This window comes from Diabrotica undecimpunctata, chromosome 3, assembly GCF_040954645.1.
Source record: "Diabrotica undecimpunctata isolate CICGRU chromosome 3, icDiaUnde3, whole genome shotgun sequence".
Classification (NCBI taxonomy): domain Eukaryota; kingdom Metazoa; phylum Arthropoda; class Insecta; order Coleoptera; family Chrysomelidae; genus Diabrotica; species Diabrotica undecimpunctata.
In genome coordinates, this window is record NC_092805.1 from 30,929,955 (window position 1) to 30,948,761 (window position 18,807).

The window sequence follows — 18,807 nt, forward strand, 5'->3', positions numbered from 1 at the left end:
AGATAGTGATAGTTCGATGATAAGTGACACATAAGTACTCCTCTCCATTTCGTAGTGAAATGTGCGTAATAAGACCTGTCTTCGATCTACCACTATTTGCAGGTTTGACTTTAAATCACCTTGTCTATGAATTGTATTATATTCCTGATAAATAACTCTCCTATATATACATATATGTTATAAAAGTAACACAAAGTAACGTGTTCTAGATGATCTCATTTTTTTTTAATTTCGGGTTTAACACGTTGCTTGCCGTAGAGGATTTTGTAATACTTTCCGTTCACTCCATAGTCACCGAGACGGCATCACAGTTACATTAAAATTCTCGGTCAAATAGACCTCGCTGGCGTGCAGAGCAATTTTTTTCTCGGTCATATAGACCGAGACGGCAGGCAACGTGTTAAAGAAAGCAAAAATTGTAAACAAGTTGATTAAATTTTAAATGCCTTGAATGGCTTATTCAAAGGCCTGCTTTAATTACAATTTTTTTTAGAAGGCTCTGTATTTTGGTAATAAATAATATGAAGTTTTAACTCAAAATACTAAATTAATGACGATAAAATCTTGTTATGACGATGGTCAGTTTTATCGTTGATGACATATGGAATAAGCACTAAAAAGAATATGGTAGTTGTATGTTAACTTATGTATTTTGTGTTGTAGTTATTTAAGAAGATTCAAGAAAATCAACCCAAAAGTATTGAAATCTTGGTGCAGACAGATTCTAAAAGGATTGGCCTTTCTGCATTCAAGATCGCCGCCAATTATCCACAGAGATTTGAAATGTGATAACATTTTTATAACTGGAGGAACAGGGTCTGTAAAGATTGGTGATTTGGGTCTAGCTACATTGAAGAACAGAAGTTTTGCTAAATCGGTAGGACATAATCAAATTTTTTAAATTAACGTTTTTTTAACTTTATTTTTTGTCCAAGGTAATTGGTACTCCTGAGTTTATGGCACCAGAAATGTATGAAGAACATTACGATGAGGGCGTGGATGTCTATGCGTTTGGAATGTGTATGTTGGAGATGGCTACCAGTGAGTATCCATATTCTGAATGTACAGGACCAGCTCAAATATACAAGAAAGTTATTTCTGTAAGTATATTTAGTAAAGTTGATTATTTATAAGCGTGAATATGTTTTGGGGAATCATAATATAAAGTCAAATATTATTAATTTTTGCTATCCATACAAAACAGCTGCGTATGGAGAATTAAAATACTTTTCAACGAAGTCCCACTTGAGACCTCCCCTTAGGAAGTTTATGAGGAGTAATTCTTTTTTGCATAAAAGCTATTAGTCCTCACAAATAAACTTAACGTGCTTCAACTTTTTGCGATAAAATCTTTATGTCTTTCTGGTTCAGTGGATGTGGGTTCGAGCCCCAGCTCGGTGTACAGAAAAATAAAAAAGGCTAACGCAGCAGTTTAAAATTCTAGATTAATCTGCGGCTTAGACTAGAATATGCTGGTGTCTGATCGGCCTATGGTGGAGCAGTACGGCAAGAAATAAGGGCTTGCGTCTCGGTGATACTCCTCCATAGATCCCTACCGGAAGGGCGTGGCGCCTAAATACCGGTGTATATATAAGTCTTCTGGTACGTTTTCATTGGGCTACACTGTATAAGTCCGCTCTGTCAGCGGAAACCAACTGCGGCAGACTTTGGTTCAGATTCATTGCGAATAATTACATGGGGGCGGTGTCTTAGCTGCGATTTTCACACCGCCCCTAGCTTAAGGTGGCTAACGAACCAGACAGTCTTTTCTAAACGTCAAAGTGAACATATCCAACGGTTCCTTGCTGTGTCACTTAATTTATTGGCAGCATTGAGTGCTTTGTGTCCTCTTCCTCTTAAATCTTCTAGGATTGCTTCAGGATGACAAGTTCGATGTAGTTTTTTGACTATGACTTTCATATCTCTTTCTTGTTTGTTCTCATACGTGTGATATGGGATTTTTTTGTTAGTTATTCTTCAAACAATTAAAAAAAAACACCAATATTTCCAACTTCTTACGGGACAAATACACACGAGTTAGAAATGTTTGGAAGGGTTTTTAAAAACCTCGCCCATTGTGACGTCAGAGCTTAGGTACTCCATTGTAACCTTCTTATTACTTGTCATTAGGACAAGGTTTCATTTCAGCCTGAAATCTTGTAGAAGATAGACCTAAGATTAGTTAGTTTGCGTTTTTTAGGTTTTATATTGAGAAGATCCTTTATATGATAACTCGAAGTTATTTTAAATAATAATAATATGAGAAATTGAAAAATGCGCGGCTCAGGGAATCAAAGAGAATCAAAGAAATCTTAATACATGAGAGTGACCCTAGAAAAATCAGGGACGAATTTTATCGATTAGCATGCCCGTAAAAAATAATAGCAATATGACTGATAATAATATGAAAACCCTATTTACAATGATAAAAATAATGTTCCACCTTTTAAAATTGGTTGACAATTTTCTTCTAGTAACGTTGATATACTATATACAAGTAAAAATGAAAAATATCTTGAAAAGGAACTGCCTAGGGTAGCTTATTTATAAATCTTCAATGAAAATAGGGAAATATCGTGAAGAGATACTCTCTGTAAGGTACTTATTTAATAATAAATAAACAAAATGTAAATTACAAAGAAAAAACCCTTTTAAAATATGTGAAGTTAAGTTTCGTTAATATTATAATGTGTGCACACAACCGTTTACCGTTTAGGACCAATCTATCCAGTAATAATGATGGAAATGTAAGTAATAAGTATAAAAATAATAATATGATGGCAAAACACCGGCGATGTGTTCTTCAAGGACTCCCGATTCCTGATGGAATGGTTAAGGAAAGTGCCAAAATAGCCCAGTCCAATCTCCTTTATCACTGGACACAGGTGTTTACACGATATGGAAGTCGGATTGAATCCTTAGAGGAGAAATCCTCAAACGAAAGTTACCGATTTAAATTAACCCATAATTCTTCCACACAATAACTTCTTCGAAATATTAAATCAAGGATCATATCAATATAAAAAAATTACACCATAAACTTAACTAAACTCAATTCTGTCCCTTTAATTCCGTAATTTCGCCGACACAACTCTGGTCTTTCTTCTACAAGATTTCAGGCAGAAATGAAACCTTGTCCTAATGACAAGTAATAAGAATGTTACAATAATTAAAACCGATCAGAAGTCAAGTCTCGACATATTAAGTGGCCAGTTACTACATATTGGTTTCCGATACAATATTAGAAATCCTGATTTATAGATACACATGCATATAGATGGACGTGTGTTGGATTGTCTACCAAGCTGGCGAAAAGAAATTTATATCCTATTTAAATAAAAATAATAACGTCGCACCATTGTCTTCTACAGATTGATTTTGTAGTGACGGAAGGTGAAAATGACGTATCTATTCTGTTTTCTCGTCTGTACTAAACCCTTCTCTATTTTCAGACTTCACTTCTCTTTGTGATACTCGGTTTAAACTATTGCTCAACCCTGTATTCTTCTGTACTTTTTCTAGTTTGTCCAATCTTTTTTTGTAACATCAAGATGGTTTCATTCATTTTTATTTTTCGGCTTCAGACTGCAGCCATGCATTATATAATCCTCTACATTGGGTGGACGTTGATAATTATTTTTAATCCTATTTTGTTGGACTATATTTATATCATTCGCTGTTTGGAATGAGGTCGTTATTTATTAATGTTTATGTTAAAAACTTACCTTGATTCAATTACCTCTGTCGTTATAACTTATGTCATTTAAACCGTAGATAGCACTCGCGATAAAAAATGATATATTGTCTTTGTTAATTGCTTCCTATGAAAGAATGACATGATGTTCGGTGAGCAGAATACAGACAATCTAATAAGTTTATGTGATAAATGACGCCATGTATAAAAAATTAGAGGCATTTAAATTTAATGTTATCATGGGATGCCTAGAAATTATGGACGGACGAACAGAATACGAAACAAAGATGTCCTCAGGATGAACATTTAATGAGAGCACGGTAATTAGAAGATATGTGGTGTGTATTTAGACACCCATTCCATCCTTATTTCGTCGTCAGTATTTATCTATTTTTTACAAATATTCTGGGTAATATTCTCATATATGGCAATATTTCTGTAGTTCTTGACATTTCTGGTTTTATATCTGCTATGTTGTCTTCATTGGTTCATTTTTACAAATATTTTGCATTATAGCTGTTCATAATTTCATAACTTCACCTAAAGGAAAAAGTACAAATTAAATTTTTTGTATTCTAGGGCATCAAACCTGCCAGTTTCGACAAAGTTCAGAATCCCGAAATTAAGGACGTTATAGAAAATTGCATCAGGCCTAGGAAAGAAGACAGGCCTAAAGTCAAAGATCTCCTCAATCACGCCTTCTTCGAAGAGGACGTCGGATTAAAAGTCGAGGTGGTTTCGCAAGAGAGCAAGAAGATAGTATTTCGTCTGAGGGTCATCGATCCCAAGAAGAGGACGCATAAACATAAAGAAAACGAAGCCATACAGTTTGAATTCGATATGGAGATGGACAGATACATGACGATTGCGGAGGAGATGGTAAGCTCATTTAATATATTCTTAATATTGTTTTTTAAATTTTAGTCATGTGATTTTTATTATTATTTTTTAATATATTATAAAACAATCAAACTGTTGAATATGAATTGTTCGACACTATTTTATACTTTGAGTACAACAGAGTTACAATTAGTATGTACAACATAACAATTACTATGTCGGAAAATAATAGTAAATCTAAAAACATCAATTATAGATATACTAAAAGACTTTCTAAAAGAATAGGTTCGGGGTTCTTGATGCAAACATAATAGCACAAAAAAGGCTTCGTATTTTATTCTAAAAGCCTTCATATTCTTAAGGGTTGTTCTCACTAACAAGAGTAAATTTACAATCTCTCAAGAATTTAACATAACATTTGCAATCTCGTTCAATCCTTAACAAATAATTTCAATTTATCAAATAACAGTTCTTGTTTGACCCTTTCGGTCACCATGTAGACATACGTCTACATTAATTCCTAAATTAGTTTGTATAATACTTATGCCAGTAGATATTGCGGCACTTGGCGCTGGGAAAATTTTACCGACCGTGGGAAAAAGCGGCATCCTTTGATGTTTGCACCTGCTCAGGTGTTCGGGTGACATCACGCTTACTGACAAGTCGAATCATTTTTTCTTTTCCTTTCTTTCCTCTTCTTCTTTTTTCTTTCGCTAATCTGTTCATCTCATGTTACCTTCTTCTATTCACTAATTGAACGTTCACTGCTTGACAGGGGAACTCAATATTTTATACACTGTTACATATAAGCTTTCGTTCTTTCGTCTAGTGCTCGACACATATTTTTTCGCCCAGTACTCTACATAGGTCTACGATTCTTTCCTCCAGTGCTATACATAGGTCTACGATTGTTTCCTCCAATGCTTTATACAGGTCTTCTTTTTTTTGTCCACGGCTAGACACAGATCTTGTCGCAAATCATCAAAGTGGTGTCCCACTGCCCAAATTAGATAACCAATATTTTCTTCTTTTCGTCCGTTGTCTACTTTTATATTTAGATGCTGATATATACAAGGTAAGGTGAGAAAACACAATTCATGTTACAGTGATAGTGGGGATATGATCACAGACGGTTCTTCGATAACCATCAGACAACAATTCCCCGATGCATATTAAAACATACAGAGAACACTTTACGTACTCAACTCAATAAGTGACAGCCCGGTTTGTAAGCGAGTCTGACAGACACCCTAAGTTTACAGTACTACTCCCACAATGTGGTACCTGGCGTGTTTCTGTGCGGCAAAAGTGGACCATCCGTTTATACTATAAAGGGGCCACCAAATATTCAACGTTGAAATGTGATATAATGTATCAATATGATCAATTATTAAAGAATAGTGACCAAAACTCTTGCGAGTTGCATACTATATTTTATCTACGATCATAAGTTAATTATTTTAAAAAAAAATCCAGAGTATATAATATACAGAAGAAATTTAAAAGGACAGATTGAACAAAAATTCAGTCTTATCAGCAGTCAGTACGGAGAAGGTGCTACTGACAGAAAATGATATTAAAATGGTAGGTAAGCGAAGGAATGAAATTGAGTGAATATATTATGAAAAAAAAAACATATATTGAAGGCAAACGTAACCAATTCGGTTCGAACAAATTTTGTTCTTAACAGCATCCACCGCTAGTCGGTACGGTTACACGACCGCCGGAAGAGGTTTTGTTAGTATGGGACAAACAGTCAGTATGAAAGCGAAATGATTGTCTTTTTTCCATCACACACTTAAATAAACATTTTTATTGATTTTATTAGAAGATACTTAAACTGAAAACTAAACTCCTGTTGGGTAACTGGCCATTAAAAACATACTTAAAAATTAACTCAGGAAAGCAGACCATTAAGATTTGTCGATCGATTTTCTTATTATTATTTTAGGTGACAACACGAACACTAGATCCTAATTTAATAAGATCGGTTCATAATTCGCCAATGGTCCATATCACATATCTTTGTGAATATTAAGTTTCAGTAGATGTTTTTTACGATCTAATGCTAGACAACTTTGTTACATTTTATTAAAAAGATGGCAACATGAACACTAAATCCTAATTGAATAAGATCGGTTCCTAATTTGCCAGTGGTCCACATCAGATATCTTTGTGAATAATATGTTTTAGTAGACGTCTTTTTACAATCTGAGGCTAGACAACTTTTTTTTTACAATTTAGTAAAAAAGTGGCAGCACGAACACTAGATCCTAATTTAATAAGATCGGTTCATAATTCGCCAGTGGTCCATATCAGATATCTTTTGTGAATAATATGTTTTAGTAGACGTCTTTTTACAATCTGAGGCTAGACAACTTTTTTTTACAATTCAGTAAAAAAGTGGCAGCACGAACACTAGATCCTAATTTAATAAGATCGGTTCATAATTCGCCAGTGGTCCATATCAGATATCTTTGTGAATAATATGTTTTAGTAGACGTCTTTTTACAATTTGAGGCTAGACAACTTTTTTGTTACATTTTATTAAAAAAAGTGACAACACGAGCACTAGATCCTAATTTAATAAGATCGGTTCATAATTCACCAGTAATCCATATCAGATATCTTTTGTGAATAATATGTTTCAGTAGACGTCTTTTACGATCTGATGCTAGACAACTTTTTTTACATTTTTATCAGATAAAAACGTAACAACTCGAACACTAGATCCTAATTTAATAAGATCGGTTGATAATTCGCCAATGGTCCATATCAGATATCTTTGTGAATAATATGTTTCAGTAGACATCTTTTACGATCTAATGCTAGACAACTCTTTGTTACGTTTTTATCAGAAAAATATGGCAACACGAACACTAGATCCTAATTTAATAAGATCGGTTCATAATTCGCCAATGGTCCATATCAGATATCTTTGTGAATAATATGTTTCAGTAGACGTCTTTACGATCTGATGCTAGACATATTTTTGTTACATTTTTATTAGAAAAAGGTGGCAACAGGAACACTTGATCTTAATTTATTAAGATCAGTTCATAATTCACCAGTAGTCGCTAACGGATATCTTTTGGTAGTCTTAACATCTTCTAAAACTTAATGAACAAATTTTATGATATTTAACCCTAATATGCTATACATCGTTTTAAGATCTTTAAATTAATCAGTAACTCATAACAGATACCTGGTAACGTTGTTTTACTATAAAAATTTTAAAAGCCAACTACAATATGTGATAGAAAAACAGACAACCAAATAGACGCTGGATAATAGAGAACGGAAAACTAATTTATGAAAAATTCTTAAAAGACACATTTAATACTAATATAAAATATGTACATATAACTAAATAATAAAAAGCCGTGTATTAAAACTACAATAATCAATAATATTAACACTATAAATAAATTTATACATATTTTTAAATTTTCATTTTCTTATAACCAAAAGGAACGGAACTAAAATCTTCTAAAAATGTTCTTTTTGTAGAATGTGGTCGATAATTTTTATGGATTTCCTGTGTTATGACTTGATGTTCTGTTGTTCGTCTAACTTGTTTACTTATGATTTTAATACCTTCCGACTTTACAAGTACCATCTTTTTAATAGTATCAAAATTAATTAATTGCGAGTTTAAATAATTAAGGGAAATTCCCTTAACTTTGCAACAAAATTTTTCGTCACCATTAGGAAGTATGTATTTATAAGCATAATTTTTGGGGCCTCCAGAAACGAACTCCGAAATATGACCACCACTTAGCTCATCAGTTAAATCACCAATACAGTCACCGGTAGGAAGATCAGGCAGACCGTCTCTGGAAATGTACACAATTGAATCGGTATCATAATATAAAGTACGCTCGCCCACCATGTCTAAATAGGAATACAGTTTGAGGCGGGCTAGAGCCGTAACGTATGAGGCCAGAACGACGTTTACAGTGGAAGACATTGAAAATGCTTCTTCCACATACTCCCACGTAACAACCAGTGTTTCCTCGTTTACAGGAACCACAGTATTTACATAGATCGAGGGATTAATCATCATAGCAAAGAATTCTTTAGGATTGTTTACAATAGAAGTTTTGGGAAGATTTTCTCGCTGTGCAAATTTACCCCAGAACGAATTAAGCATTAATTTAGCTAACGATCTAAGGCCAGGATTCGCCGTTATTTCGGTAAACTCTAACCGAACGTCTTCTATCTGGAGAAACTGTTCGATGTATCGGTTTTTTTCTTCGGCTGTTACACAACCACGGGGCCATCCTGAAGCTTGCTGCTTGATTTTGATGAATTTATTCATCATGTCGGAAAAGAGACCATTTTGATGTTTTGACAATTCACGGGTTTCGTACGACCAGATTTCGTAGGTCTCAACTATTTTGTAACCCTTTTCCAAAGCTTTTACAACTTCTTCAATTACCCATGTTCCTGTAAGTGACTTCTGTTCGTCGGAATGCTGACATTCTCCTTGCATAAAGTCCTCGCTGCATTTACGACAAAGAACAAACATGCATTTATTGTTTATTTTTGCGGGTAGAACAGGATGATAAAGGTTTGAGGGAGGAAGTACTTTACACTTTATTAAACCAGATACTCGTGATAAATCTATATGCCGGCATTCATCTCCTACAAAAATTTTAGGATGACCTAGAGGAAATTTTTCACGCTTACATACCCAAGGGTATAGGGAACAAACATCGACATATTTAATCTTTTCATTTTCTTGAGCCTTATAATACTCCACGGTGTTACCAGTACGACCACCATACAAAGCATCCCTAGCATTTATAGGTTGAGTTCTCATTAAGGGTGATCCTCAGTAAATGATTTTATCTCAGGCGTCATAGTTTTTCTGAAGGCACACTCCCAGATTTCAACGACTTCATATCCCAGAGATTTTAGATATTGATTTTTGGCAGCAGTTCTGTCATAACGATTTTCCATGCAGTGTGAAGGATCGTCATGAAGAGGAGCCAATCTGTTTTCGGGATAACATTGGGGACAACCATGATAGTAACAACCCTGAAATTCAAACACGATATTTTCGTAAAGACCATCCACTTTACAAGTATTAATAACAGCCTCAAATCCTCGTGCAGCATGCTGTATTTTAATATTACGCTGTTTCTCTTCCCAAAGTAGCCACTGCAGAGCTATTTTTGACTGATTATCTTTAAAACGATAACCACCTTTAGGAATAAGACCTATTGTGTCAGATTGTAGAAAATTTCGCCTAAATACTTTACTACAAGTCGAGGCTACGGTAGTAGCTTCCATAAAAGGACAGACATTTGACGTATTCAATAATTGTTTCCTAAATGTAAGACAAGCCTGTGTTAATATCATGACATCGGAAATACAATAGTCAACGATCTCTTTCTGAAAATTAAAAACATAACCGTTAGCAACTTTAGCAGTATGCCAATTTATTAACTTATCACGTGCATCCTTCTTCAAATTATCGATATCATAGAATTTTAGAGAAGGTATAGGTCCGAGATAAGATTGATTTTCCCCTTTATTAAACAAATGTGGGAAATAGCCCTTTTTTAACTCTGTTAAACCAAAAGCTTTTGGTAAAGCTGACAAGGCCATAGGAAAATAATTAAGACTGTCGAGAAAACGGACATTCCCAACACTCATCGAAACTAACTTCGTACCCCGCATGATAAGATCAGGGGTTAAATCGGTCTTTGTGAGGATGTAATTCAACACGAACTGATTATCGAAACCCCCTCCGTTATGTGCCAAAACGACAACATTCTTAAATTTTTTCCTAATTTGAAAAACATATTCAATAAAAATAGAAATAACATTTTCGTTTAAAACATTTAGACGAAAACCGCATGTTTGACAAAACTGTAATTTTTCTTCCTGAAGACAATTGTAACATCGCTGACTAAATACACAGAGATTTGGTTCTTGAAGAAGTGAACCATCTAGCAATATTTTTTCCTGACGAGTCTCAAGATCATAAAAAATGAACAAAAAATCTTTTGAGGGAGGTTTACCAGAATCAGGCTGCATGTAACAAAGATGATCTGATGGGTAATTTTTACCACAAGTTTTACAGAAGATCTCCCCACAGATATGACTTTTAGTGTAGATTTTGTAACATTGCTTACACCTTTTAATTTTGTCACATATGTCGTTAATGTGAACGTTGAAACATACCTCACCATAAAAGTCCCGGCCGCATTTATCGCAGGGAACTTTAACAGCTTCTTTGGAACAAGCTGGTGAACGACGACATGCAAAGCACGTATCAACGCAGCTGTGTCCGTCTTTATGGTCGTAGGGTTGATAACATTTATCACAGAAATACGTACTGATAAACGCACTGGTCAGTGACCGAATTACATTAAAATGACCTTTATGAAAGAGAAGGTTTAATTTTGGTCCGTAAGTGTGCCCCTCATAAATGACATCACGTCCCTTAGTTCCATATCTATAGACCACAATCTTATAGTCTGTTAGATATGCCTGAAACTGTTGCAACTCAGGAATTCCAGCTCCCTCACTAGGAATAACAACACCAGACCTATCTATTAACTGCAATGCTCTTTCACGTTGTATTTTCCCTCTATCGCGACATATTTTTGTAAGTTCAGGGTCTTTGTCAACGTAAGCTTTGGCTACAACCAAAGCGTATGCAAGACATAGGTTATCGTTGTTTTTAATAACAACAATTCCTCGCCGTTTAGAACACTCCTCTTTAAATGAATTGTACTTACGACCTCTACCCTTTCCAGTAGGCATTTTTACGGTAGTAATACCAAGACAAAACGTTTCGGTGTTTAAACCGGTGCTGTTGCATATATGGAACTTATGTGGTTCCATATATCGTCAACTGTCACCTCTGAGGCTGGTTTTAACCTCATCCATCCCTGACCTCTAACGAAATCCTTGGAGCAAAAAGTGAAACCGACCTGATCATGTGGCAAAATATTTACAGTACCCTTTCGAACAATATCCTCGATGGCCTTTTTAATCCAACTTACGGGTTCCTCACCTGGCGGTACATCCTTAATTTTAAATTCCAGAGTTCGTCCCTGGACACCAAATTTACGGATTTTCGTGGTTTGATCTCTGACAATTAAAAACTTTTCCATTTTACGTATAATAAACTTATAAATTATTGTAAAATAAAAAAAATTAAAAAGTCAAATTTTTCAAAAAAAAATTATTATACTCACCAAAGTACGTCTGAACACTAGAAATATCTGGAACAGACTAAATAAAATACTTTAACGTAGGGTATAAGGTAGACTTCTAGCTGGACGGAAAACTGAACGATAATTCCAAAGGCCCCAAAAAGGTTTAGATTTATGTAAAAATGTGTAAGAATCAATCTAAAAGAGTAGATCTGTTTAAATTTATATATTTGGTTACACCTTAAAAGTGGGTAACAGTGCTACACAAAACCAAACATGAAAGTAGTGGAATAAGCGTTGTATTAATAAAAAAAAACTATACCTCACTTGATCGTTTATTGTAGCGGCCACAATGCCTAAACCGTGCGATTGAAGAACGGCGTGAGATTGTCAGGATGTACTGCAGAAGTTAAAAACATGTGTGAAGTATGCAATATACCTAAGGCATATGAAGTAAAAAGCACATCAAAAAAAAAAAAAATTGTAAAGATATTAAATACTATGGACTTAATATAAATGTCATATGCTATAAATATCACAAAAAAAAAATATGAGCCGAGAAAGAAGCCATTTATAACATGTTGCTAAAAGCTTTGAAAAAGGTTCAAAGTTCAAACTTCCCCGAATTATGTAATTTTAAATAATTCGTTAACAACTTATAATAAAAATACTAAAAAGTAACCTTTTGTAAAATATATGTAAGCATCAACACAGAACCCGGCACTAATAACATTAGGTCAAAATCGGGGTAAATGGATACCGTTTACCACTAAATTCTGGTCTATTAGTTATAAGGCATTTAAGAAATAGCAGTATCAATACGACAAAACTTGGTCCAGTATGAAATTTATGGTAAAATTACGGGGCGGTTTGTATTTATAAACAATTTAAAAAATTTAAGAGAAGGTGCATGTAAGAAGGAAAAGAGCTTTCCCAAAAAGTTTATTTATAGTGATTGTTAGAATTAATTCGGAAGTTTTAATTTGGTATCTTTTCTACTTAGAATTTATTTATTGGGAACAATTATTTACACAAGTAACACATCTCGAGAAAATTTATAAATGGACACTTTCGATAACCCTTTAAAATATATATTTACACAAGAATTTTCGCATTTAATATTTTGCGGTTTGTAGTGTATATTTCAATAGATATAAAGGACAAAAACGTTTATTAACATGTATAACAAAGTTGTAAAAGCACAGTAAAAAAATTGTCAAACTTTTCCGAAATAAAAGAAAAATTAATAAAAGTATAGTATTTCTTGAAGATATATTTAAAAGATTCGTAGCTTACTTGAAAAATGTTAAGATTTTTCACTAATATTTTCTCTTTTTAAATTTGTTTATCTATACATACCAATAAAAAACTGCATATATTTTAAAAACTATAACGATTTACCTTATGAACTCCCTAATAACTGTTAAGTAACCACATATACAATAAAATATATTTTTTAAACCTACAAAACAAGCAAATTTTCATGTGTGATATCATACAGCAAAATTAAAATACATTTACCGATTTACAAGAAATTAATCAACAGTTTGAATTTTTAAATTAAATCTTATTTGTGTAACCTGCCTTCATCAATTTGACACATTTGTAAAGAAATCACTATAAGGTAAAAAGTAAATGGCCTATAAATCAAATATATACACTTTGTAATACCTGTGACAAGATTTTCTCATCTCTGAGGTAAAACAGTTAAGTAGCATAAACGCCTAATTTAATTACGAATATTTATAAAAATCACGTTTTAATACAGTTAAACTAAATATATTTAACTGTCTCTGAATAACTTATTATTTTGTGACATGCATGGCCCTAACAACCCTATTATGCAATTTCGAAAGGGTTAAGACAGCTTTTTTTCTTTGATCGTATTTATTAATTTTCTCGATTGAACGGTAACGTAGAAAAACTATAAAAATATATCCCTTTCTTTCTAACTCCTTTGTATACGTACAACTACTTTAAAGATTTTTCAAATATAAAAACCATCTTAGTCAAAAAAATTAAAAGCAATATTTTTTAATTATGTTTTAACAGAACGAAAAATTTTTAATATTAAAAAAAAAATTTCGTTCGTTTTAATTAATTCGGTAGTACTAATATAGAATACCAAATAACGAGTAAACTATAATAGGTATCTAAATATAAAACCCAAGACCAATTCCAAGAAATTCCTATATAATTTTAAAATGTTCATTTCCAAGATCCATTTATAGCATGGTTAGGACTAATTAAAAATGTATAATTTAATATTATCTTGAATTTAATGGTTAGTTAGGTATTAGGAATAGAAATAGGTACCTATGGGCGATAATTGAGAGATTTATTAATAAATCTAAACTTTTGTGAACTCCACTACGTATGACCTTTTTAGAAGATTTGGTTACAAAAGAATTTACACTATTTTTATAGTCATTAATTTATATATATATATATATATATATATATATATATATATATATATATATATATATATATATATATATATATATAAATTAATGACTATAAAAATAGTGTAAATTCTTTTGTAACCAAATCTTCTAAAAAGGTCATACGTAGTGGAGTTCACAAAAGTTTAGATTTATTAATAAATCTCTCAATTATCGCCCATAGGTACCTATTTCTATTCCTAATACCTAACTAACCATTAAATTCAAGATAATATTAAATTATACATTTTTAATTAGTCCTAACCATGCTATAAATGGATCTTGGAAATGAACATTTTAAAATTATATAGGAATTTCTTGGAATTGGTCTTGGGTTTTATATTTAGATACCTATTATAGTTTACTCGTTATTTGGTATTCTATATTAGTACTACCGAATTAATTAAAACGAACGAAATTTTTTTTTTAATATTAAAAATTTTTCGTTCTGTTAAAACATAATTAAAAAATATTGCTTTTAATTTTTTTGACTAAGATGGTTTTTATATTTGAAAAATCTTTAAAGTAGTTGTACGTATACAAAGGAGTTAGAAAGAAAGGGATATATTTTTATAGTTTTTCTACGTTACCGTTCAATCGAGAAAATTAATAAATACGATCAAAGAAAAAAAGCTGTCTTAACCCTTTCGAAATTGCATAATAGGGTTGTTAGGGCCATGCATGTCACAAAATAATAAGTTATTCAGAGACAGTTAAATATATTTAGTTTAACTGTATTAAAACGTGATTTTTATAAATATTCGTAATTAAATTAGGCGTTTATGCTACTTAACTGTTTTACCTCAGAGATGAGAAAATCTTGTCACAGGTATTACAAAGTGTATATATTTGATTTATAGGCCATTTACTTTTTACCTTATAGTGATTTCTTTACAAATGTGTCAAATTGATGAAGGCAGGTTACACAAATAAGATTTAATTTAAAAATTCAAACTGTTGATTAATTTCTTGTAAATCGGTAAATGTATTTTAATTTTGCTGTATGATATCACACATGAAAATTTGCTTGTTTTGTAGGTTTAAAAAATATATTTTATTGTATATGTGGTTACTTAACAGTTATTAGGGAGTTCATAAGGTAAATCGTTATAGTTTTTAAAATATATGCAGTTTTTTATTGGTATGTATAGATAAACAAATTTAAAAAGAGAAAATATTAGTGAAAAATCTTAACATTTTTCAAGTAAGCTACGAATCTTTTAAATATATCTTCAAGAAATACTATACTTTTATTAATTTTTCTTTTATTTCGGAAAAGTTTGACAATTTTTTTACTGTGCTTTTACAACTTTGTTATACATGTTAATAAACGTTTTTGTCCTTTATATCTATTGAAATATACACTACAAACCGCAAAATATTAAATGCGAAAATTCTTGTGTAAATATATATTTTAAAGGGTTATCGAAAGTGTCCATTTATAAATTTTCTCGAGATGTGTTACTTGTGTAAATAATTGTTCCCAATAAATAAATTCTAAGTAGAAAAGATACCAAATTAAAACTTCCGAATTAATTCTAACAATCACTATAAATAAACTTTTTGGGAAAGCTCTTTTCCTTCTTACATGCACCTTCTCTTAAATTTTTTAAATTGTTTATAAATACAAACCGCCCCGTAATTTTACCATAAATTTCATACTGGACCAAGTTTTGTCGTATTGATACTGCTATTTCTTAAATGCCTTATAACTAATAGACCAGAATTTAGTGGTAAACGGTATCCATTTACCCCGATTTTGACCTAATGTTATTAGTGCCGGGTTCTGTGTTGATGCTTACATATATTTTACAAAAGGTTACTTTTTAGTATTTTTATTATAAGTTGTTAACGAATTATTTAAAATTACATAATTCGGGGAAGTTTGAACTTTGAACCTTTTTCAAAGCTTTTAGCAACATGTTATAAATGGCTTCTTTCTCGGCTCATATTTTTTTTTTGTGATATTTATAGCATATGACATTTATATTAAGTCCATAGTATTTAATATCTTTACAATTTTTTTTTTTTTTGATGTGCTTTTTACTTCATATGCCTTAGGTATATTGCATACTTCACACATGTTTTTAACTTCTGCAGTACATCCTGACAATCTCACGCCGTTCTTCAATCGCACGGTTTAGGCATTGTGGCCGCTACAATAAACGATCAAGTGAGGTATAGTTTTTTTTTATTAATACAACGCTTATTCCACTACTTTCATGTTTGGTTTTGTGTAGCACTGTTACCCACTTTTAAGGTGTAACCAAATATATAAATTTAAACAGATCTACTCTTTTAGATTGATTCTTACACATTTTTACATAAATCTAAACCTTTTTGGGGCCTTTGGAATTATCGTTCAGTTTTCCGTCCAGCTAGAAGTCTACCTTATACCCTACGTTAAAGTATTTTATTTAGTCTGTTCCAGATATTTCTAGTGTTCAGACGTACTTTGGTGAGTATAATAATTTTTTTTTGAAAAATTTGACTTTTTAATTTTTTTTATTTTACAATAATTTATAAGTTTATTATACGTAAAATGGAAAAGTTTTTAATTGTCAGAGATCAAACCACGAAAATCCGTAAATTTGGTGTCCAGGGACGAACTCTGGAATTTAAAATTAAGGATGTACCGCCAGGTGAGGAACCCGTAAGTTGGATTAAAAAGGCCATCGAGGATATTGTTCGAAAGGGTACTGTAAATATTTTGCCACATGATCAGGTCGGTTTCACTTTTTGCTCCAAGGATTTCGTTAGAGGTCAGGGATGGATGAGGTTAAAACCAGCCTCAGAGGTGACAGTTGACGATATATGGAACCACATAAGTTCCATATATGCAACAGCACCGGTTTAAACACCGAAACGTTTTGTCTTGGTATTACTACCGTAAAAATGCCTACTGGAAAGGGTAGAGGTCGTAAGTACAATTCATTTAAAGAGGAGTGTTCTAAACGGCGAGGAATTGTTGTTATTAAAAACAACGATAACCTATGTCTTGCATACGCTTTGGTTGTAGCCAAAGCTTACGTTGACAAAGACCCTGAACTTACAAAAATATGTCGCGATAGAGGGAAAATACAACGTGAAAGAGCATTGCAGTTAATAGATAGGTCTGGTGTTGTTATTCCTAGTGAGGGAGCTGGAATTCCTGAGTTGCAACAGTTTCAGGCATATCTAACAGACTATAAGATTGTGGTCTATAGATATGGAACTAAGGGACGTGATGTCATTTATGAGGGGCACACTTACGGACCAAAATTAAACCTTCTCTTTCATAAAGGTCATTTTAATGTAATTCGGTCACTGACCAGTGCGTTTATCAGTACGTATTTCTGTGATAAATGTTATCAACCCTACGACCATAAAGACGGACACAGCTGCGTTGATACGTGCTTTGCATGTCGTCGTTCACCAGCTTGTTCCAAAGAAGCTGTTAAAGTTCCCTGCGATAAATGCGGCCGGGACTTTTATGGTGAGGTATGTTTCAACGTTCACATTAACGACATATGTGACAAAATTAAAAGGTGTAAGCAATGTTACAAAATCTACACTAAAAGTCATATCTGTGGGGAGATCTTCTGTAAAACTTGTGGTAAAAATTACCCATCAGATCATCTTTGTTACATGCAGCCTGATTCTGGTAAACCTCCCTCAAAAGATTTTTTGTTCATTTTTTATGATCTTGAGACTCGTCAGGAAAAAATATTGCTAGATGGTTCACTTCTTCAAGAACCAAATCTCTGTGTATTTAGTCAGCGATGTTACAATTGTCTTCAGGAAGAAAAATTACAGTTTTGTCAAACATGCGGTTTTCGTCTAAATGTTTTAAACGAAAATGTTATTTCTATTTTTATTGAATATGTTTTTCAAATTAGGAAAAAATTTAAGAATGTTGTCGTTTTGGCACATAACGGAGGGGGTTTCGATAATCAGTTCGTGTTGAATTACATCCTCACAAAGACCGATTTAACCCCTGATCTTATCATGCGGGGTACGAAGTTAGTTTCGATGAGTGTTGGGAATGTCCGTTTTCTCGACAGTCTTAATTATTTTCCTATGGCCTTGTCAGCTTTACCAAAAGCTTTTGGTTTAACAGAGTTAAAAAAGGGCTATTTCCCACATTTGTTTAATAAAGGGGAAAATCAATCTTATCTCGGACCTATACCTTCTCTAAAATTCTATGATATCGATAATTTGAAGAAGGATGCACGTGATAAGTTAATAAATTGGCATACTGCTAAAGTTGCTAACGGTTATGTTTTTAATTTTCAGAAAGAGATCGTTGACTATTGTATTTCCGATGTCATGATATTAACACAGGCTTGTCTTACATTTAGGAAACAATTATTGAATACGTCAAATGTCTGTCCTTTTATGGAAGCTACTACCGTAGCCTCGACTTGTAGTAAAGTATTTAGGCGAAATTTTCTACAATCTGACACAATAGGTCTTATTCCTAAAGGTGGTTATCGTTTTAAAGATAATCAGTCAAAAATAGCTCTGCAGTGGCTACTTTGGGAAGAGAAACAGCGTAATATTAAAATACAGCATGCTGCACGAGGATTTGAGGCTGTTATTAATACTTGTAAAGTGGATGGTCTTTACGAAAATATCGTGTTTGAATTTCAGGGTTGTTACTATCATGGTTGTC

General features: G+C 32.7%; 1 protein-coding gene across 20 annotated transcripts in view; it reads left to right on the forward strand.

The window, feature by feature from the left end:
- The window catches only part of LOC140436621 (uncharacterized), a 290,450-nt gene that overhangs the window by 198,083 nt on the left and 73,560 nt on the right, over positions 1–18,807 (forward strand). For all 20 annotated transcript variants that reach the window (XM_072525593.1, XM_072525594.1, XM_072525595.1 and 17 more), the window contains 3 exons: positions 664–877; positions 936–1,100; positions 4,274–4,573. In XM_072525593.1, the coding sequence (XP_072381694.1) occupies positions 664–877; positions 936–1,100; positions 4,274–4,573 (679 nt within the window). The remainder of the gene's footprint in view (positions 1–663; positions 878–935; positions 1,101–4,273; positions 4,574–18,807) is intronic.